The sequence below is a fragment of the Cyprinus carpio genome, chromosome B20 (genome assembly GCF_018340385.1).
Source record: "Cyprinus carpio isolate SPL01 chromosome B20, ASM1834038v1, whole genome shotgun sequence".
Taxonomy (NCBI): Eukaryota; Metazoa; Chordata; class Actinopteri; order Cypriniformes; family Cyprinidae; genus Cyprinus; species Cyprinus carpio.
The window spans coordinates 8,858,346-8,881,665 of record NC_056616.1 but is presented as its reverse complement, the minus strand read 5'-3'; the positions used below and the strand labels follow the sequence as shown (position 1 = coordinate 8,881,665).

Here is a 23,320-nt window from a genome sequence, read left to right as displayed (position 1 = left end):
AACGTTTTAGAGAAATAAACCTAGAAACTGCCACAGAACCAACAGCATCATAATTAACTTTGGTCCAAGTCTCTGACGGAAAAGGCTGGAGACTTGACAAGACGCATAACTCATTTCAGTAAAATGTCTGGCGTGATGTTCCCCTGCGTTTATTAAGAAAAATTCCCATTTCAACAACTTTCTCCTTTAATTATTGGTGCCAAGTTCATGTGGTTGGTCAAGATCTCTGCCTGTGCTTTCACAACAGCTCCAAAACGACAATCCAGCCTCACGGGACTTTCACAGCTTGAACCAAAATAACACTCATGTTCATTTAACATGTAAACACTTTGTCGACAGTGTTTTTCGAGTGTCTCATTTTGCTGATTGACTCTCATAGCTTTTTTTCCCCTCATCTTGTATGTGGCAGAGCTTCAGATCGCTTTTTTTTTTTACAACCCAAAGTGCTAATACCTGATATTAAAGGCTCAAAACAATACAAACGAAAGTAAACAAAAACTACTCCAGATCAGCTAACCTGTCACAACCAGCATTTCTCCAATGTCTCAGTATTAGCTGTGATGGACGCCCCCATTTCCTATAAAATCCTCCCTTTTAGATTAAAGATACCTTACAAAAATATTGTTTTAAGAAGAAAAGCAATGCAAGATGGCCAGTTTCCCATCCATGACCTCAGCATCCAATCATCTCCACTCAAATTCCACACAAAAACACCACAAAGGGAATGGTGATAACTTGTTATTGAAGTTAGGCCAAGTATAAACCAGTTGCCAACTCCTCCATTACAGTATATTCATGTCAATTTAGTTCATTATTGTTGGTCAAATAAAAACGCCACAGCACTTCGACACTCTGGAAGAAGTTTCCTGCAATCATCATCCAAGCACGTCCTTTATTACCCAAGATCTTCCCATTTATAAAAAAAAATTTAAAGACTTTGACGTTCCACACAACTGGAAACAGTAGAGCTGAGTACAGAAATACAGAAGAAAAGGAGGATGTAGTGAAATTGAAAGATAAAGACAGACCCATCTAATCCATCGTCTTAAAAGACATCCTGCTCCGTTACGCCTCAGAACGCTAATCGTCGTTGGTTAAGCTCAGAACTAACATCTCTTGTTCCCAATAGAAACAGATACAGCTGTTTTGTTGAACTTTTATGGCTCAACGAGAAGAAAACATCCCACTAAAGCCAAGTCGAGATGGCGTTACTTTCAAAATGCAAAAGACAAAATCATACATAACATGTTAATGTAACAGACAATTAAAATAGTCTAGACAAGTGCAACTATCCCAGTAATACTGAAATCTAATAATAAAATAAAACCACATTAAAGCAAAAGACATAAAAATAGCAGTGATGCAAAGAAAACACAAGCAGTGCCTTTTCCCCTGCTCCGCTTCCCACCATTCACACGATTCCATTGGAAAACCATTGGTATGGGAAAAAAAACCTAAATACAGTGGGACTAAATACAAGTTTGAGGATGTAAACCAACTGACGTCTGCGCCCACTAACATTCACAGCTTGAAAAGTGTGTTTATGTAGGTGTGTCCTCATTGAGAACTCAGAGAGCGCAAACAAACTAATCTTTTACTGTTTGACTGAACCTGTGTAAACCGGTGTGCTTATTGCAGATGTTTTGAAGCTGTACGCGTCTTACCATAAAGGAGTGGCTTCAAACATCTTGTTGTTCCTGCTTGATGAGCTCTTCCATTCTCAGTCTTTTCTTCCTACACACCCTGGTTTTGAACATCTTGGGTGCCTTCAAGCAAAACAAACACGTTTGTGTGTGCGTTCGTGTTGATATGAGCTAAAAAGAAGGTTGGAGAATCCATAAAAGAGCACAGAAGTCGAATAGAAACGTTCAGAAGATAAAGAGTTTCTCTGCATCTGGAATTCGTCGAGTATCGGAGCCCTTTCTGGTTTTAATTAATGAGGGACTTCCATTTGCTGCAGCTGAACCTGTTTGCGGTAAATCTTGTGTCATGCTTGCATTGCATAACTCAAGTGTGTGAAGACGCAATCAACGTCTTGTGCAGCGCTGGAGAGTTTCTGGGTGGGTTTAGTGTGATTAGATTTACAACCATAAAACTCAAGCAACAAACAAGATAAAGAAGGTGTAAACAAACTCCAGAGGTCCATGAAGAGTCCTTCAAGAAGAGCCCAAGAAGAATTCCTCGCTTGCTGGGAATCAGGTGGAAGATGCAGAAAGTGTAAATAAAATGTAAAAAGGAATCGGGTCCTTTCAGGTCAAACCAGTGGAGGGGACACCATTGCTGCTGGGGGCATTGCATCAATCTCTCTTTCACAGACACACACACACACACACACACACACTCTGCTTGTTAAGGCAGTGGTGCTCGAGGAGTTTGCTGTGGGGTTCAGGCTGGGTGATGGCAGTGGAAAAGCTCCAACACGCAACACAAAACACGAGTCATTTGTTCTTTTATTCATCTCTGGCCTCTCCTCCTTCATTTTCCTCTGCTCTCCTGTCATCCAGCAGCCGCTCATGAGCTCTCCATGTGTTTGATTGGCCCTGGTCTCACTCATTCGAAAGACATTAGATTCGCTGGGACCTGAAATGGAAAAAGAGAAAGTGACAATGAGAGAATCTGAAAGTGATATGTATGATTTCACAAGATCCTGTACTGATATTTACCGGGCTATTCTATTCTAGTTGAATACTTTGGAGAAAGTTCCATGAGGTCCTATTATTAAATGTCTATCCCAGCAAAAATCCAAGGACTTGAAATAAATTATAATGAATGATATAATTAATGATAAGTGTTTGAGTGCAATCAAAATATGCACCAACTAGTTTCTGCAAATGTATCAAATCTATACATATAATATTTCAGGTCTTGCAGGGATTGTAGGTGGGGGGAGTGAATGTCCAGCGCTCTCTTCCACCCTCAATACCACGACTGAGGTGAGACCCTTGAGCAAGGCACCGAACCCCCAACTGCTCCCCGGGTGCCCACTGCGCCGGGTGTGTGTGTGTGCACTAGGATGGATTAAATGCAGAGCACGAATTCAGAGTATGAGTCGCCATACTTGGTCACACGTCACGTCTTTTGCTTTAGGCTCATATTTAAAAAGCCATAATAATAATTCCCATAGTTCTTGCTTGCAATGTAGTTAACATCTTTTTATAAAAGAGTAGCTTGACTAGTTGCAAATAACGAATAGCTCATTTCAAACTAGCTTCTCCAACACTGCACTTGAAGGAAGTGTCTAGTAAAAATCAAGCACTAGAGGGCAGTGTCATTGCTCAGTTTAATGAAGACCTACAGTAAACACCTGCTGATGGAACATGGTTTTGTAGGTCAGTCTGACCCATGTACTTGGAAACAAGAGGTTTCGAAACGCCATTACGTGAAATGCTTTTAATTTAATAGATCCCACTAAAACAGTCAGTGATTTGCAGCTTCAAACCAGAAGGTTAGAGCAAAATGTTCCCACATTTATTGAACCCAAAGGATTTCAACATAATAGCATCTCCCGAGGAGCAATTAACATCTACAGTTTAGCTTAGAAATGCAGCCTTCGCATGGAAACGCTCTGAACATTAAGTGCACACCAAAGGGCACTGAATGGTTTATATGGTGCATTTTCCCTACAAAGAACACTGTGAGATAAAAACTCTCTGAGCTGAATAAATCAAAACACACACTCACCTGTTGCCTGTTGCTTTGACAAGCTGCACTCAAGTGTTTGAACCACAGCAGAGCATTCATTCTGTTCCCTGCCTGGAACTTATACGAGTTTCCTGATGGCACACACACACAAAAAGAATAATTGCAGAAATTTGCATATTATCATACACTAATTCTCATTCGACTATCGACTGAACAGATGTTGTGTAGCATGCTTTTTTTCAGTGATAGGTCATGTCTCTTTGATCAAAACTTGTGATTGGTTACTGTCCGAGTACAAGGCTTGTGATTGGCTGTCTCACCATGCTCAGAGTCAGTCAGCAGGAAGACGTCGGGATGCTCCGGGTCGTCTGCCATCATGGCCATTAAGCCCAAAACAGAAACACTTTTGCTGGCAGTAGACTTGAACTGTGAAAAATACAGTCAAAATATTAAAATGCTTTTAGAATTATTATTATTATTTTTAAATTCAATATAAACATTTTAATTAAAAATTATATTAATAGCATTGCAATTTGTACAGAAATTAATTTAATTAATTTGAAATACTGTTATTATTATTTGTATTAAAACTTAACACTGCAGTCAAAAATATAACCATTTAATTATTTATTACATCAAATGGCATTAAAAGTTTTTAAAGAAATATATTTATATAAAAAACGTATTATTATTATTACTACTACTTCCTTTTGTTATTATTATTATTATTAAACTAATTTATTTGAAAAACGAACATCAAGATTCAAGATCTATTTAATCAAGATTCTATCAATTTAACCGTTTTAATATAAATATATACACATATAGCTTGGCTTCATTCTTGTGCACAATCTTGAACACACGTGTATCACAAGTATCAGTGTAAGCTAGTAGCTGTGTCTGTATAAACATCTGTTAGCGTATGTGTATTGGATAGTGACATGTGCGTCTCATTAACACTGATAATGTATGATAGCTGATGATGTCATCCATCTCATTGTCCAATGACTGCAAACAGCTGCCCTCCTCCAGCACTGAAGCCTGATTAATCAGCCATCCAGCATGCTTTCTGTCTGAGTCCGTTCAGTGTAACAGTTCCTGGCTCACAGGATCCCTGTCTCTCCCAAACTCTCCTGCTATATGGTATCAGAATGAGCAGTCTCCCATCAGCGTCATACTGAAGTGATTATGTGATGACGCATCGGGCTGCAGGACACAGTGACGCTCTCTTCCTCTCACGTGATGAGTGTCATCATTTCATCAGCTTCAGATGGACCACCCGTGGACTGTACAAACATACTGTACTCTAAAAATCAGCCAGTTCAAATCTCACAGACGAACCACTATGAAGCGTGGGAATGAGGGTGCTCGGGTTTTTAGTAGTCAAAAAGTGGGACTAAGAAAAGATTTATGTTAGAACACCACTTTTTACATTGTACACTGTAACCACATTTATAAATAATATTGATTCTCCGATTTTTTTTTTTCTTTTTTTTTTCTGTATTACATAGAATTGACTGTAAAAAAGGTTTGAAAAAGTAGTGCAATTTTTTTTTTCTTAAAAGAAAGTTAGAAAAAATATTTATTTTTTATTTAGTAGGGACATTAAATTGATCAAGTGTGACAATAAATACATTAATAAATATTTAAAAATGTTAGTATTTAAAACTAATGCTGTTCATTTGAACTTTCTATTGATCAAATAAAAAAAATGTATCACGGTTTCCACAAAAAATATTAAGCAGCACAACTGTTTTTAACATTAATGATAATATATATTTTTTTTTCATCAAATACAAATATTATGATGGTTTCTGAAGGATCATGTGACACTGAAGACTGAAGTAATGAAGCTGAAAATTCAGCTTTGCATCAAAGGAATAAATTACGTTTTAAAATATATTCAAAAAGAAAACCGTTATTTTAAATTGTAATAACATTTCACAATATTACAGTTTTTACTGCATTTTTTTTAAATAAATGCAGCCTTGATGAGCATGAAACTTCTTTCAAAAACATTAAATATCTTGCCTAACTGAAACAGTTTTGAAGGGTAGTCTATATTTATTTTAAAATCATTTTTAATCTAATAATAATAATAATAATAGTTATTATATTAATTACAATCAAAAATCACATTAGACTAAAAGTTAATTTCTTTAAAGTTATAATAACAATTGCTTAGTCATAAAAGTGTAAATCTTAATAGTCCTAAATAGGCCTAAACTTTTGGTCTTATGGTATGGTTTTTTTTTTGCCAGAATAAGCGACAATATGGTTTGTGAGACCACTGTGTGTTGGTATCTGTAATAGTGTGGAGAGACTCACATGCTTCCTCTCTGTGGCCTTGAGGGACTTGGCAGTATAATAGTAAAGCTGAGTGCCACAAAGAGCCACCCAATACTTAGTCCACGCTGCCACCTACAGACAATACAAGAAAAACCAAGAGAGACAAAACATTGAACATCCAAACACTGAAGTGCACATACCCACATCAGAGCAGTTTTCTCAGAAGCAGTGCAGAGAAGTAAATATATTGACCATAAACAATTATCAGCCACTCAACTTGGTTAAATTAGACAAGCAATAATTAAAGATACACTGATTTAAATGTGCAACAGTCGCATTTTTAATTTCAGACGACTACCACAAACACCACTTCACACGTAGTTTCATAGGAAGCCTATGAGTGTGTTTTATTTTCATGGTTGAAACAGAAAACGTTCTTTCATAAGGACAAAATCCCCACAATGTCAGCTAAGCATAATATGTCAAGCTTGTGTGTGAGACACATTTCCTGAGCAAGCATAAAATAAAACAGAAGGCCAAGAAGAAATCTCAACATATCGATCAAGATTAACCAAATGATACACTCACTTAATTATACGCTTATGCAAGAAAACAGAGCCAAAACTGTACAAACATGTAGTTATCCAGTGTATGTACGTGCATGTCTAGTAAGACAGAGATCGGCAGATTTAGTAGCAGATCAAATATGTGTAGGAGATGTGGGTCTTAAGTGGCCTCTCAGCTCCCATTACTGGACTTCTACGCAGTATCTTTTACTGCCTTGGCTCCCTTCACACACTCCTCTCTGAGGAAACCGCAGGGTTTGATGGGGCTAATGGAGAAATGACTGACAGTTAAGAGAGACTGTAGAGCTAAAGATGAAAGTGCAGATTATGATAACAGACGTAACGATAGAGATGGAGGAGTGCAGACAGAGAAACACGCTCGATCCCAACTGGTTTGGATTTTACACTGGACATCAAGTAGTGACCCTACAGAACCAAATTTTCATGTAAAAAAAAGGAAAATCAAGCAATATACTCTACAGCCTAAAAGTTTGGAATCAGTAAGAACATTTATGATGTTACAAAAAAAATTTCTATTTCAAATAAATTATGTTCTTTTGAACTGTCTCTTCATCAAATAATCAAGAAAAAAGTATCATGGATTCCCCAAAAATATCAAGCAGTTTATATAAAAAAGAAATGTTTATTGTGCAACAAATCAGCATATTTGAATGATTTCTGAAGGATCACGTGACACTGAAGACTGACGTAATGATGATGAAAATTCAGCTTTGCATCACAAAAAATACATCACATTTTAAAATATATTTAAATATAAAACAGTAATTTCAAATTGTAATAGTATTTCACAATATTACTGTTTATACTATTTTTTTTTAAATCAAATAAATTAAACTATCCATGCTAAATTTTAAAAAGTGTTACATTTTTATTTAAAATGTGAGCAAACAACAGTAATATAATATAATTAGTGCTGCGAAAATTAGCGCGTTAACGCAGGTGATTAATTATTCCAGTTTAATGGCGTTAAAAAATATTTAACGCAGAGGTGGAGCTAGGGTTGTTCACCCCACTCACAACTGCTGCTTCGGTCTCTGTTTTCTTGACAAGAATTATGTTTATTTAGACGCAGAACATCTTTACGACCACATCAAACGAGATGTTCCAGCTTCGCCTCAGGCCTGAGTCAAACGAGCGGGAATGGTACAGTTGACGAGGAGCATCATTAGAACAACAGTGAACTGTGCTTAGATGAGATGTTGTCAGGCCATATGTCAGTAAAACACAGCCGTAACACAGTCTCCTGTCAGCCGTTATACTGTGTTCGTAGTGTGTGCTCTTCAATCGCACGCAGAAATATGGCGGCGCAAGCTGTACGCTGTATCACTTCAAATTAAAGCGCGAATGAAACTGAGCATGTGTGTCAGATCCGCATTACATTCTGTAGCGGCAGCTCTTAAAGTAATAGCAGCCAAATAACCTAATAATGCAGATGCTGTGATGTCTGTTAAAAAAAAAAAAAAAAAAAAAAAAAAAAAAAAAGAGGAACTCAATAAACTTTGTAGCTTTGAAAATCAATTCATATTTAATTTAGAATTTAGTGTTTGATCATTTTATTACATTTCTGTATATTTCCTACTTGATGAAGGGCACAGGTAACTAAAAATGACATTTATTATAAAGAGCTTATGTAAACATTGTTTTAAGTTCACTTAATTTAGTTGTTATTTTTTAAAGTCTAATAAATATTAAAATTGATAGCTCTCAATTATATTAATATTAACATTAGTAATGCTGAATGACTAGTCAAAGGTTAAATGTTAGGAAAAAAATAGCAGTTTCCTAGAGACATCAGTAGTATTGGTATCAGTGATGCGTGCCTTCAGTCGTAAAAAAGCTACCATTAAACAAATATTAAAAAATATACTGTCTTCATGTTGTTTCTACATTAATTTGAATTCTGAATGTGAAATTATTGCAGTATAAAAGTATGTTTAAAAACTTTAATGTTAGGTGAAATTAATCGCAATTAATCTCAGAAAAAAATGTGATTCAATAGTTATTATTATTTTTTTTTAATTGACTGACGGCACTAAATATAACATAATTTAACATAACTATAAAAACTGTAATATTGTGTAACATTGTGCCAAGTGTCAGATGAACATGTATAAAAATAGAGTTTTACTGGATACACAGGTTTTGTTTTCAACAATAAATATACATATGGAAACACTTTTTCATCTTATATTTCTTTTTCTTTTCTTTTTTTTTTTTTTAAAGAAAATGGCCTTCTTTATTTCGGTTTGCTAACAATGCATTGTGCCTAGTTACATTTTATTATTTGCATTTGGCACCATTTTGGAAAATAACAGAAAAGAAAATGATTGAGATCACAGGGAGAGTTTATGGACAGGAGACAGATGCAGAGTTGCACCAGTGGTGTTCTCACCGTGGGTTTCTTGCCTTCCTTGAGGACTGTTTTCCTGCGTAAGACCCCCTGAACGGTGACGGCTCCTGGGTACAGATGCACCGCCAGCTCCTCCGACTCTGCAGAGCTACACACACACACAGGCTTAACTGACACACGGGGACATGTAACACTTTTTAAAAAAGACAGACAGAAACTTACAGATCAAGGGAATATATTTTAAAACCCCACCCCAGAGTTATGACGTGAAGAAAGTGAGAGTGTTTGAGAGAAAAAGAAAGCAAATGAGAGCACTGTGAAAATAAGAGTAGGTAATATTGACTAATATCCATCTTAAGGGGATAAGTTTGCCCTAAAAATAAATTATGTCGTCATTTATTCAACCTCATGTCATTCAAAACATGTATAAAGTCATTGATATGAATCCAAGAACTCTGATTTGTGACAAATAATTTAGACAGTGAAATGGATCAACTGATTCATCAAAAATATCAAAATAGTGACTGATTTATGAACTCTCATAAACCTGCCAAGTAGATTCTCACTGATTATCAACTTTAATTTCAATCTTTTTCTACTGCATGACTCTTTTTTTTTTTCATCAGTAAGGTAAGTGACAGATTTGAAATGAGGGTGAATAAATCATGACTTTCTTTTGTGGTGAACTATTTGTTTACTTCTGTTACATGTATTATTATTATTTAGTTTCTCTTATTTTTTTCTCCGCTTCTGCATACTGCCAATAGCATTCTCTTTTCACAAGTACAGAAATAAAGCAACTCCACCGCCTACAAATGTTGTCTACAGACATTTCAGGGCCACAAAGCAATCCTCTATTATTTACTTCTAAATCTACAAATAAAAGAACAAGAGCCTTAGATTCTTTAAGATTATTTTACCATCTCGTCGTTCGGTCTCACTGCATTGGCTTTGCTTTATTTTCATTTACAGTAGTATCTAAAAAACCCCGCCGTCAAACTTAAAGCATTGACATTACTGTATATCAGCATACTTCTCATAAACATCTTAGTGAAGTCCACTTAGTGAAGGTTTTCTTAATTCTGTTTTCTCTTATATTGTAAAGACCCTGTTTTGGCTGCTGCACCTTTAAGACTTTTGTATGTAGATGACCTATTTTATGATTGGGTAACCCAGCCAGATGTGAACTACATAATACCGAAAAATTAAAACTGTTGATATGCAAAAGTGGGTGGTCATCTGTTAACCATATGTGAGCACCATATGTTCTTCATCACTGAACAAGCTTTATTTATTTTTTTATTATTATTATTATTTTTTAAATATACCGGTACCAGTGTTCTAAAATGGATAAATTTAGCCACACAGAATCGCTCTCTGCGAGGGTTTTTAGCATGCTGTGCTTTGACTTGCAGTACTCTCAGCATGTGAAACCCCTGTCTGAGAGGCTGAGTCTTAAAATTAAATGTACCCTTTTTAAAGCACCGCTGGGGCCATCCGAGCACTGCTCGTGTATAAGATTTACCACATTCAACAATAAATTTCAAGACAATTACTGTCAGACTTCAAATTGTCTGCTGTGAGCAATGTTCTCTTTATTATTTACATTATCTACAGGTCTGCATCTGAGGTCATAGCTATTTAGTCTATTTATTTGTTGAACATCTGGCAGTTATTCAGTCATTTAACCGTTCATTCAGTGCACCTTTTTAAAAAACATCGAGACCACTGTTCAATTGTTTCACAATTGCAATTGAGTTGGTTTTGAACACAAGAACACGTCTAATGTGAAAAGCCTCTAAGAGCTGTGTTTGATGGACACATCTGTGCATGCATTTAATCAAAATGTCATAACTAGCTTTGTCTGTTGCGGTAAGCAAGGCTGCGATGCAGTTTAGCCCATAGCTTTTATATCTGCCTCTACTGCGGTATGTAAATACTCATACTTCTCAACTCAAGTTTTTTCATCTGAACAGATTTGGAGAAATTTAGCATTACGTCAATTGCTCACTTAGTGAATGGGTGCCGTCAGAATGACAGTCTAAATAGCTGATAAAAAAAAAGAAATGTAATCCATAAGATAGGTATTTGTAACATCTATCACCAAGCAACACTGCTCGAAAAAAAGTTGCCCGGCAAAATTGCTCAAAAAGTTGCCCTGTGTATCATCAGCCAAACAGTATATTGGATAAGCCCGAACAATGCTCATCACTATACCACATATATTAATATTGGATAAATATCGGATGTGCATCACTATATTACATCTGTGCATTCGCTTTTAAAGGGACAGCAGCCTAATTTCATTGCTGTTGTCTGTCCCATTTATATTATTCAAACAACAAAAGAAAGAGAGACTAAAACTAAATCCTAATTTTCTGTCAAAATTAACACTGCTTATGAACAGTTTTTCACAATACAATAACTGATGGACTGGAGTCGTGTGGATTACTTGTAGATTATTATGATGGTTTTATCAGCTGTTTGGACTCTCATTCTGACGGCACCCATTCACTGGTGAGCAAGTGATGCAATGCTAAATTTCTCCAGTGAAGAAACAAACTCATCTACATCTACTGTAGGATTGGCTGAGGGTGTGTGAATTTTCAGCAAATGTTCATTTTTAGGTGACTTATTCCTTTAGGATGGCTAGTTTACTATTTATTTAGATAATCCAATAAATAGTGAATTTTCACACAATCCTAGTTTGACATCAGAATGTTGTGTGGTCACATTAGTGAACTCTGTAAGAAGCACAGCTGTTGGTCAACTAATTAAACATGATTCAAAATCCACGTAGGAATTCTTTCGCCCTCACACAAAATTGCCTATTGCAACACTAAATGTAACCACACCTAAAGGGTTGTTCAAAGTGATGGTGCTTTTGGCACTGGATGTCGCCAACTGGCTGTATTGTAGGGAATAAATCAACATTAGTTGTTCAAACCCTTATTTCATAAGAGGAGCATTTAGTTTTTCCATGATGTGTTTCTTTATAACATTGCAGCAAGCATCGTGGTGAGAGGAGCCGTGTGTGTGTTTGGAGGACAGAAAGCAGGAGCAATCACAAGAGATGCTTCAGTGGCTTTTGCGGGTTTTGATTAGTTGCAACAAGCCAGGACTGCAGCATAAGAGTCAACATCACACATTTGATTCAGAAAAGCCCACCACCTGATTCCACAGCAAGAAAACACACTCTGCACACTGTGACGGCGATAGCTCCCCAGTTGTTCAGGGTAAGTCAGACAGAGAGAGACCCTGCGGGGGTCGGAGGGTTGTTGAGTTACCTGCTGGGCCTGAGCGCTCCTCTGCAGGAAATGCGGCCCACTCTGCTGACGGGACCCAGAGAGTGGTAGAATCGAGTCCTGTAGAGTGTCAGTCATAGCGGGGCAGTGGTCAGTCACAGCCCTCACACATAACACACAGTACAGGCCATGCTAGAGCTCTGCAGCCTGGACTTTTCTTAGTCTCCTTCTGTGGTCTAAAGACTCTGGCTAACATGTCTAAACAAACGGTTGGCACACGAGCCATGGTCAGCCGATATAGGTTTTTAATAACTAATGTAATACCTAGAAAGCAGGGTGGTCAGTAACGATATAGTGTCAATATATTTATTATAACCATTGCATAATATAGAGTCAACCAGTTATTATAGTAAAAACAAAGTTACAAAGACGTCAAGTGCATATTTTGCGAAAATGACAGGCAGACTGTACAATATCCCATTAGTTACAAATGACAAAAAAATAAGTAAAATAAAATATCAAAGAATCTTGAAAAAATGAATCAAAGATACATTAAAAAATATTAAAGAACTGTTTTTTTTTTTCCAAAGATCTCTAATAACAAGACTTTAGCACCAAATGTGTATTACAATATTTTCTGAAGGATCATGTGACACTGAAGGCTATGTTCAGAGTAATGGCTGTTCAGCTTTGAATCACAGGGATAATAAAACCTTTAAGTTTTAAAATTGTAATAATATTTCACAATAATATATGTATGTATGTATATATATATATATATATATATATATGAGGAATATATAGATATCATGTAAAAATATATTAAATATAAATATATAATAAAAAAAAAAAAAAAAAAAAAAATAATAAAAAAAAATAAAAACATCTACAAACATCCAAAAAACTCCAAAGCAAAAAAAAGGAGATAAATATAGCTGCAAGCATCGATTAAGGGGCCAAGCACTCCAAAGGCAAAATGAGGAGCTAAGCATGGCATGGAGTATCAGACCAACTGCAACAATGAGTAATTAAAGCAAGTTTAGGATGATTTGAATCAAAATGGCTGAAAAATCATAATATGATTTAATGGCTTATCACTTTTGACCAATAGGTGGCGTGGTTATCAAATCAATGTGGTGTGTTTTGTGTGAGGTAACAATGGCACACAAAGTTTGGTGTCGATATGTCAAAGTTTTGCAGAGATACAGCCTCAGACATAATCCTGCATTATGCCTCAAATACAAAAACGGTTTTGTCTATCAGCACGAAATCCATAACTTTTTGTCACAATGTCTGTTGATGATCTGATTCGATTTTGGTGAAAATCAGACCAACGGTCGAGGAGGAGTTCGAAAAAGTAGGTTTTCAACATAAATCAAAATGGCAGACCGGAAGTTCGGCCCACTATGGCAAAATTTTTTATATATGTTGTCGGCATGACCCGAGGAATATTTTGAGACCAATTTCATTATAATAGGCTAATGCAATCAAAAATTATTAATATTTTCGGAAATTTCATAATTAATGGTTAATGAATGGTTTATCACTCTTGACCAATAGATGGCACTGTTACCAAAAATGATGTGGCAAGGTCAGTGTGAGGTAACGGTGGCACAAACAAAGTTTGGTGTAAATATGTCAAAGCTTTGCAGAGATACAGCCTCAGATTCAGTTTGTCATCTTTCCAGCAAATTCGTTGATGCATTAAACAAAAACCATTTCGTATATCAACACAAAATCCATAACTTTTTGCCAGCATGATCTGAAGATGATCCAAGAAAAATTTGGTGAAAATTGGACCAACGGTCTAGGAAGGGTTTGGAAAAGTATATTTTCGACATAAATCAAAATGCCGGACAGGAAATCCAGCCAATTATGGCATAATTGTTATTGATGTTCTCTGCATGATCCAAGGAATCTTTCAACATCTGTCTCATTACAATAGGCTAATGTAAACAAAAGTTATTAGCATTTCTAGAAATGTCATTATTACTTTTGCCCCCAAACTTTTTGAGTACCTTCAGGGCATGTGTTGAATATGCATACCGAGTTTCGTAATGATACGTCAACACGTTCGTAAATTATAGCATTTTATGACGAAATTCTAAATGGAGACCGGTTTCATGATTTTTGGTCAAACCATTCAGAAGTTATAAGCAAAAATTTTCATATCTCCTGGCCACAAGGTTGTACTGCGCTGAAACACTGCAGGTAGCCTCAGGACTTGCTTGTTATAAAACGCACCAAGTTTGGTCTCAATATGCCAAACTGTTGCAGAGATTTAGCCTCATATCCATTTTTGTGTGCTTTTAGTAGAATTTGTTTGTGCATTATTCGAGAACGGTTTGATGAATCAACTTTCCATAACTTTTTGCCAGCATGGTCTGAAGATGATTCTAAGCCAATTTTGGTGAAAATCAGACAAACCGTCTAGGACAAGTTCAATTCTTTTTTTTTTTTTTTTTTTTGAACAATTTAAAATAGCGAAAAAACTAAACCTTACGATTTTTAATTTTTGGACTTTGTCATAAGCCAAAGATTCAGGGGGAATTTTTTTCTCCCTCTGAGCCTTACGGTTCAAAAGTTATTAGCATAAACATGAGTGAAACTTTGGACAAGCGGTGGCGCTAGAGAGTTTGAATTAGAGACTCCAAATTTGCTATGGTGACTGTTCTGACTGTCCTCTATCAGTGTGCCAAATTTCAAAACTTTCCCGCAATCGGGCTGTCATAGACTCAAGAGCGGAAGAAGAAGAAGAACGCCAATGGATACAATAGGTGTCTATGCACCTTCGGTGCTTGACCCCTAAATATTATAATAAATAAATAAACACATTTTTTAACTCAGATATTTCAAAACAAAAATTGTGCCTTATCCATTAATATATACAAAATGACCTAAAAAATATAATTAAATTAATACCATATTTTTTCTCAAAAATATTTAAAAACAGAAATCAAATAGTGCATTACGCATTAAATAAGGCTATTAGCAGATTTTGGAATTGACACTCCTATTACTTGGTCAAACTGGCAGGGTTAACGGCTAATTTTGATCATCTCAAAATGGTCAAATTAATATACGATTAATTAAAATATGATTATTTGTAATTGATAAAATTCCTATTTTTTATATAAAACAGACTACCTTTTTAGAACACAGAAGGACACAGAAAAGCGGGCTTTTTTTGACATGCATTTAGTGTACACTGATGCATTTGTGTACACCTGATGCAGCATGGAAGGCAGCGGCCGTCACAAATGACTCTCTCATACTCTGTTCCTGTTACAGGAAGTTTATCTCATTAGCTACAAGAGCACTAATGAGGAAATATGATGATCATTTGCGGTCAGAGGAAAGCACAGGCAGCTGAGGGTCACAGAACACACTCTTCTCTGCCAAAAAACACACATTCTAGTGCAAAGGTCCTTTTAAATTCACATGCTGAAGCTTGTTTTAGCCCAGGTGTTTAATTATGGGGAACTAGAGTCTCAAAGCAGGTTTATGTCACACTTGAGATTGTCAATGCGTTATAAACAGTCAATTACAGATTAAACAAATAATCAAAAGCTGTATTAGAGAAAAGTGACTGTGTTAAGTTAATGATGATGATGAAGAGAAGCGTTGGAAGAGTCTCTGTTCAAGAGGGTTGGCGAGGAGCGGGAAGGGTTGCGTTAGATTCCAGCATGTTCCATGATGACATGCTGTGTTCATATGTACTCAAGCATGTGGTCATGTATGTGCACATGTAACTATCCATGGGTTTGCAAGTGGGAATGTTTTAGAAGACTCACCTCTCAAAGGCAGGCCAAGACATCTCCTCACTGAGCTCCGACCCATCACTGCTTCCTAAATATCATAAGATCATGATTTACATTAATAAAAAAGAACGATCCAGTCCATGATCCAGTAGCTTTGTGTGTGTTTTTGTGCGTTATACCCAGTGAAATGCCGCTAGACAGTGTTGAGCTCTCCGCTTGCCCTCGTGTGGGTGTGTGACTTTCCAGCACACTGTCGTCCAGCAGGTGTCTGGATCCAGCGTTGGGGAACGTGGCGCTTTTAAACTCCACTGTGTTCGTTTTGTGGATAAAACTGTGGCACACACAGGAAAGAGATGAAGTCAAGTTTGAAATGTTTTCTTGATCAACAGTAACAAATCTGGCAAGAAACCAGAAGAATATTACATATAAAGCTTGTAAAAAACCTACAAGGCAGATCCTTCTTCAGGGAGTTTCTGCTTTATGCTACAGAGTGTTTCTATGAATTGTACAAATGAAACAAAGCTAGCAAAGCAGTGAGGTGAAAGACATGAGAAACAGGTCATTCAGATTTGTAGCCTAAATGAAAATTAGACTGCGAAGTACAGAACTAAATTTCAGTGCATGCCAAATTGTACTGCTGCTGCTAAGGTGTCATACAAAACACTGAAAATAAATGGCACTTGCCAATAATATCGTACATAAGTATGATACGTAAGTTTTGGCCTATTCTAACTCAGGTCTTGACCGTTTTGACTAACAATAAACAACATCCTAATTTGGACATAATTTTCTGCAACTGATGTTAAAGGTTCATATGACTCGATTTCATGTATTCCTTCCTCTTTGGAGTGTTACAAGCGGTTCGTGCATATATAAGATCTGTAAAGTCACAAAGAGATATTCTTTCTAAAAGTTAAGACTAAACCGCACCTTTCTAAAATACCTCATTCCAACAGGCCCCAACAAATCTACGTCACTGTGTTGGAAGATTTGCATAACACCACCCAAATGTATACGCAAAGAAAGAAGGTGTAACTTTTGTTGCCACTGCCGTTATGTCGTGGAGACGCTATGTGTTTCCAAATATGGTAAGGGGCATATCATTTCGGTCACGCGCTTGAGGTATTCGGCCAATCACAGCACACTTCAGAACGATGAACTTTGTAAAAACCAACAAGGGGCAGAGAGGAGCAACAATAATGTACAGTATGTGGAAAATAATGTGTTTTTGGAACCATGAACACATTGCATAATACAAAATACACAAAATAATGTTATTTTTACTTCATATTGTTAGTTTTTTTTTGCATTGCCATATGACCCCTTTAAATAAACTGTAGTAAAATAATTTTCAATAATTAACTTCTTTTTAAAAAATCAATCATTTGTGATTATTTGCAAAGAAAAATTTCCAACAGTCCTTATTTTTAAAATAAATTTGATCTGTTTAAGTAAAATAAAGTAAAAAAACAAAACATAATAAAAAATTAAATAAATCAAGGTTTTAATCAGTATGAAATATTGTTGAAATAAGTTATATTGAAATAAGTTGATTTATAGAAATATTATATATATTTAAATCACTTGAGATATTTATAAATACTATATATATATATATATATATTTTGTTGGTATATATATATATATATATATATATAAAATTTTTAAAGTGATTTAAAGTGAGTTAAAGTGATATTTTACTTATTCATGTTAAGTGGCAAATGTTTCCACAATTATTATTATTTTTTGTAAATAACATGATGAAAGACTGTATTTTCCTGAATGCCTTGTTTTCATTTGCAAAATAACTCAACAATAACAAATAAAATAAACACAAAAAAAGACTAAATGATGTATACAAATGAATGGAGGACACTAAACTAAACAAAATAAAACAGAAACAAAAAACAAAAGATTATGTATACAAATGAATGGAGGACAGGATACAAAAAAAAAGTAGGATCAAAACTGAAAGTGTAATCACCACGACCACATAAAGGAACGCACTTGTAGCCGAGGCTGTGGCACTTCCTGTGTCCGTAGGTGATGAGGTTCCGGGGTGAAGGTGGCGTCGGCGGGACTTTAGGCAGGGCACCTTCAGCAACATTACCACGACGACCACATAACGGTGACGCAGATGTGTCTGGACCTGTTTCCCAAAAACAGTAAACACTAATCATTAACAAGAACGTGTGACATTGAAGGTCTTCAGCTTTGGGAAGGGAAAATCTGAACCAATGGAACTTCACTGTGGCCAGAACAAACCCAGCATGATGCAACATAAATAAAATCCAAACATCTGGCGAAATGTTGTCCCATCATGGTTGCATCTGGTTAGGATAACAACTCAGAAGAGATGTATGGCATGATGCCTGGTTAGTGTCAGTGTGTGTGGGCTGCATGCGTTTCTCACCTGTGAGGTCCTCTCTAGAGGCAGTGGTGCGAGGTGTGCTGGTAGCTGGTGGCTCGATCTTTAAGGACAACCTGATACGTATACAAACATGAGTCTCGGTTACAAACTAAAACACTTACACTAAAAATATAACATACACTACTGGTCAGAAATTTGGAATAATTAAGATTTTTAAAGAAGTCTCTTATACTCACCAAGGCTGCATTTATTTTTATACAGTATACTGCATTTATTTATTTATACAGTAATATTGTGAAATATTATTACACTGTGTCCTAACTACACGTGATGTGACAAAGATTCCAGCAACAAACAGTTTGGGTGTCCACACCAGACACAACAGAATCAATCAAATATCTAAATATTAAAACCGTCTTGATATTATAGTGGTCACATGACGAATACGAATACAACACAATACGTCTGACTGGCAAAATAAAGGTTTTTAAAATATGTTTTGGGCCATCATGCTTTGGCGCATAACATGTTAACTGAAATAAAACCAAAAGTCTAAAATCAAGTCTGTTTTGGCTGTGGTTTTAAAGTGAAGCGCACACATTGTTTATGTGATCAGCTTGTGATCCGGTGTGATCCGCGCCTCACAACGGCTCCATTCACAGTGAATGAATGCAGTGAACTGTGAGTTTAGCGTGCGTTTGGGAATGCAACGGCCACCAGTTAGTCTTTATTTTCACTGCAGATGATTACAGCATTTCACTAGATTTGTACTGAGATTCGTTTTTGTAAGCCTGTTTTCACTGAAGCTGGAGTTCAAAATTAAAAAAAAAACCTCTACTGGGGTTTCCATCAAAATTAAAGCTTAAAAGTGCAGTATGAATTGCTGACAGCTAGCAATTAAAATGGGTAATGTAACCACAGTCCACAGCTGTGGCCTAATGGTTAGAGATTTGGACTTGTAACCAGAAGGTCGCAGGTTCGAGTCTTGGTGCTGGCAGGAGTTGTAAGTGGGAGGGAGTGAATGAACAGCGCTCTCTTCCACCCTCAATACCCATGCCTTTTTTCTTTTTAAATACCGCAGAAGTGCCCTTGAGCAAGGCACTGAACCCCCAGTTGCTCCCCGGGTGCTGGATATAGCTGCCCACTGCTCCGGGTGTGTGTTCACGGTGTGTTCACTTCTCACTGCTGTGTGTGTGTACTTGGATGGGTTAAATGCAGAGCACCATTTTCGAGTATGGGTTACCATACTCAAAAAAAGAAAAAAATAACAATATAATATTAATTTAATGTAACCACAGTCCAAATTCAAAATATCTCATTCAAGTGTAGAAATTAGGAAAGAAGTATTGTAATTTTCCTACCGTAGTGTAAAGCAAATAATATACCTATAAAATATTAATTTTCATTTATTTTACAGTGAGATTGTTTTACAATTTATGGCTACTCTTCTCATTGTTTTTATTATTATTATTATTATATTCTAATTTAGACTGAGACAGTATGTCACAAATAAAAAGTTGAATCCCCTTTAAAGTTCTGCTACAAGTCAATTCACTGACTTTTTTTCTGACATTTTCTTAGTTAAGAACATGGGACCTTCATTTTGATCTCTCAAAGTGCATTAGATAGAATATCTGAACTTTAAAATGTACAACATATTTATTTTTTCCAAATTCTTCATTTGCCTTTTTTCTTTTTAAATACCGCAATAAATATCGCAATAATATTGTATCGTGAGATTTTGATATCGTTACTTCCCTATTATTAAATGTACATACTGAGTGACAGATACCATCTTTGTTATGGAATATACTTGTTGGTTCGCATTGAGTTCGCAGTTCTAACGTACATTTGCTTTAATTTATTTTCAAGATCTGACAAACTATCTGTTGTTGCTTTCACTATGGCTATAAATGTCATGCAAAATGATATTCAAACTCACATTAGACACTTTTAGGATTAAATAAAGCACATAATAATTAAATAAAAACATCTTCAAAAATTTAAATCATAATATTATTGGTTTTACTGCATTTCCATCAAAAAAATTCAGTCATGAAAATCAAAACTACTCCAAACAATTCACTCTTAAACAAAAATGTATTACACACCAAATATTTTTTTTTTAAAAATTGTAATTATTCCAAACTTTTGACTGGTAGTGTATTATGTAATACACACGCAGCTCCTGCTCACTTATAATTGTCGTCCTCCACAAACTTCTGTAACTCCTCAATGTAGCGAACAGAGTTGAGATACTTCCGGACATGCGGCAATACTGGGATATCTGAGACAGAGGGAGAAATGAATTCACTGTTACTTCTGTTCATTTGCCGAAGTAAACAAACACGCAATGTGATACGCACCATATTCAACAGATCTCTGCAGGTCTGAGATGATTCTCAGAATGTTGTTCATAAGGTTGGAACGCTGTTCGTTTTCCAGAATGCTGCCAGTGGAGGGATACGCCGAATCGATGTAGGTCAGATCAGACAGATATATACCTGTAAATACACAAGAATGTTCTATCAGTCCTATCAGAAATCATTTGTTCTAATTCTGTTCTTGTCTGTCTGAATTTGGGAGGTGGAATGAGAGGCTTTTTCTGGCCTGTCTACAGAGTGCTTATTTTATACCAAGTAAATATTTGGATTAGTGAGGAACATTATGTGCAGGAAGTATCTGCATAAGGAAGAAATATATGCAGCTTCTGGAGAAACATTTGGCAGCATATAACTGACAGTGTGTGAATATTGACGATATGTGTTTGTGACAGCATGCTATTAAGGATATAAGCTTGGGGACTGCAAACAAGCACCGGTCCGTTACAGACATTACATCAGAACATCACATCTGTGATGATCATCAAAAACAACAGTACACAAGCCACCGATGTGGATGGCGGCATGACAAATGAAAGATTCAGAAAATAATTAGAGACAAATCAATCCCAGAATCCAGACTGATTTAAAACAGACAATGGAAGAGAGAGCAATGTAAGCGCTGTTTAAATTATCATTACTGTGCATCTCTCAGGAAATCAGGGTTAAGATAATAATTACAGTCCTGTGCCAGACAGCCTGCAGCATACACAAAGTAGCAGACCTACTGCAGAGCAACACTGACATAAAAGCAGACTGAACCCCTCAATAACTTACGATGACAGAATGATTAGATAAGTAACACAGAAAACTGTGCTGTAGTGTGGATGGACACTGAGAGCTTCAATTAAAAGTGTAGTGGGTGGAGTCAGTCAAGTGATGGACAGCCAAAGATCTCGAAATCTAAACAGAAGATTTCCTCAATTATACTCATGACTAACCAAAAATTTTACATAAATATTTAAATAATAAGAATACATATTCAACCCACTATACATATACTACTGTTCAAAAGGTTGGGGTTAGAAAGATTTTTTCTCCCCTCGATCTTTTGTTCTCCAAGGCTATATTTATTTGATTAAAAATTCGGTAGCACTTTATTTTACAGTCCTGTACCTCATGTACATACTATGTACTTATTATAGTAATTACAATAACTATGTAATAACTAGATACTAACCCTGAACCTACCCCTAAACCTAACCCTACCCCATGTAGTTACCTTGTATTACCAGAACTTTCTTAGATAAATACACTGTAAGTACACTATAAGTACATGTAAGTACACAAAATCAAAAATAAATTACAACCAAAAAAACTAATTATAAATTATAATAAAAGAATAGAAGGTTCAAAAGAACTGCATTTATGTTAAACAGATACCTTTTGTAACAGTGTGAATGTCTTTTCTGTCACTTCTGAGAAACTGAATGAATCCTTGCTGAATAAAAGTATTAATTTCTTTCAAAAATCTTACTGATCTCAAATTTTTGAACAGTAGTGTATGTAATTTGATCATCAATGCAATGTGTAAAGTGAAAGAGATCTTGAAGAGAGATGGCTGCTTTGTGAATGTCAGACAAAGCTCAGACGCAAGCTAAATATTATTGTAGGAAAGCAAAACGGGAGAAAATCTTTACTTTACAAGAGATGTCTGTCCATTTCTGTAACACCTCATTTAATAGGGTGAAGTCGAGCCATTCAGGCATCACACTTCCATTTAAACACCTCTGCAGACCACCCCCCCACACACACTAACTCAACATAAAACACAGACGCCAAACTACTACAACTGACCAGAGCTCAAACCAACAACCTGGGAGGAAAAATGTACGCAGCTGAGGAGGAAACATTTATTTCTGTATGAAATGGTTTACATAAAGTATAATCAATTCTTCCTTGCAGGCAATAATTACAGAAAACAAGTTTGAATTGTCCCTTAGTTTGTAACAACAAATAAAAAATTGTGTTTAAAATAATGCAATTACAATGAAAGTCAAGGGGTTCTAGAAGCCTTGAAAGTAGAAATGTGGAGCATATATTTTCAACCTGTAAACTTATAAATGGTCCTTTTTTAGTACAACTACTGTTCTGGGATGAACTTCTGTTTAATGTGTTACTGTCATTATTCATGCTAGTAGATTTTATATAAACAGTCTCTTTCTGGAAAAATAGCTTGTATTATATGAAAAAGAGTTCACTGTCATTACATGCTCATGACAGGAGTTGAAAGACTGTATATAATGTTACATAGACAAGGTTAGAAAGTGATTTTATCATACTAGCCTCATGTAAACACATGTAATATGTTTACATTTTGTAACCATGCCTATTTTAACATTTATTCCAGCTCAGTGGCTCGTCCCCATAGACCTCTATTGCTTTAGCTATGCAAAACTAACATAAAGAAACCTTAATGTACTTAAAGGGATAGTTCACCCAAAGACAAACTGTGTCATCATTTAATCACCATTATGTTGTTCCAAACCTATATGACATTCAAAACAATTTTTTAAGAACATTTCAACTGTTTTTGACCATGCGATGAAAGTCAATGAGGTCCAAACAAACAAACACTGGACCCCATTGACTTTCACTGCGTGGATTCAAAATTTCCCTTTGACTTCCACAGAAGTCAGTCAGTCACAGATGAGTGAACTCTCTCTATAAGGATCTCAAGCTTTCTAAAGATTA

General features: G+C 35.9%; 1 protein-coding gene across 3 annotated transcripts in view; it reads right to left on the bottom strand.

Moving 5' to 3' along the window:
• Positions 1–23,320, bottom strand: part of LOC109071888 (ras-specific guanine nucleotide-releasing factor RalGPS2-like) — a 120,076-nt gene that overhangs the window by 774 nt on the left and 95,982 nt on the right. For 2 of the 3 annotated variants that reach the window (XM_042746346.1, XM_042746345.1), the window contains exons 10-21: positions 20,612–20,749; positions 20,442–20,532; positions 18,288–18,358; positions 17,882–18,023; positions 16,054–16,205; positions 15,908–15,962; positions 12,156–12,233; positions 8,911–9,016; positions 5,971–6,063; positions 3,963–4,068; positions 3,682–3,773; positions 1–2,580 (exon numbers count right to left, since the gene is read on the bottom strand). The exon at positions 1–2,580 is cut by the window's left edge and continues 774 nt beyond it. In XM_042746346.1, the coding sequence (XP_042602280.1) occupies positions 2,551–2,580; positions 3,682–3,773; positions 3,963–4,068; positions 5,971–6,063; positions 8,911–9,016; positions 12,156–12,233; positions 15,908–15,962; positions 16,054–16,205; positions 17,882–18,023; positions 18,288–18,358; positions 20,442–20,532; positions 20,612–20,749 (1,154 nt within the window). In that variant the 3' untranslated portion in view covers positions 1–2,550. The remainder of the gene's footprint in view (positions 2,581–3,681; positions 3,774–3,962; positions 4,069–5,970; positions 6,064–8,910; positions 9,017–12,155; positions 12,234–15,907; positions 15,963–16,053; positions 16,206–17,881; positions 18,024–18,287; positions 18,359–20,441; positions 20,533–20,611; positions 20,750–23,320) is intronic. The other variant, XM_042746347.1, reaches the window with a different exon arrangement.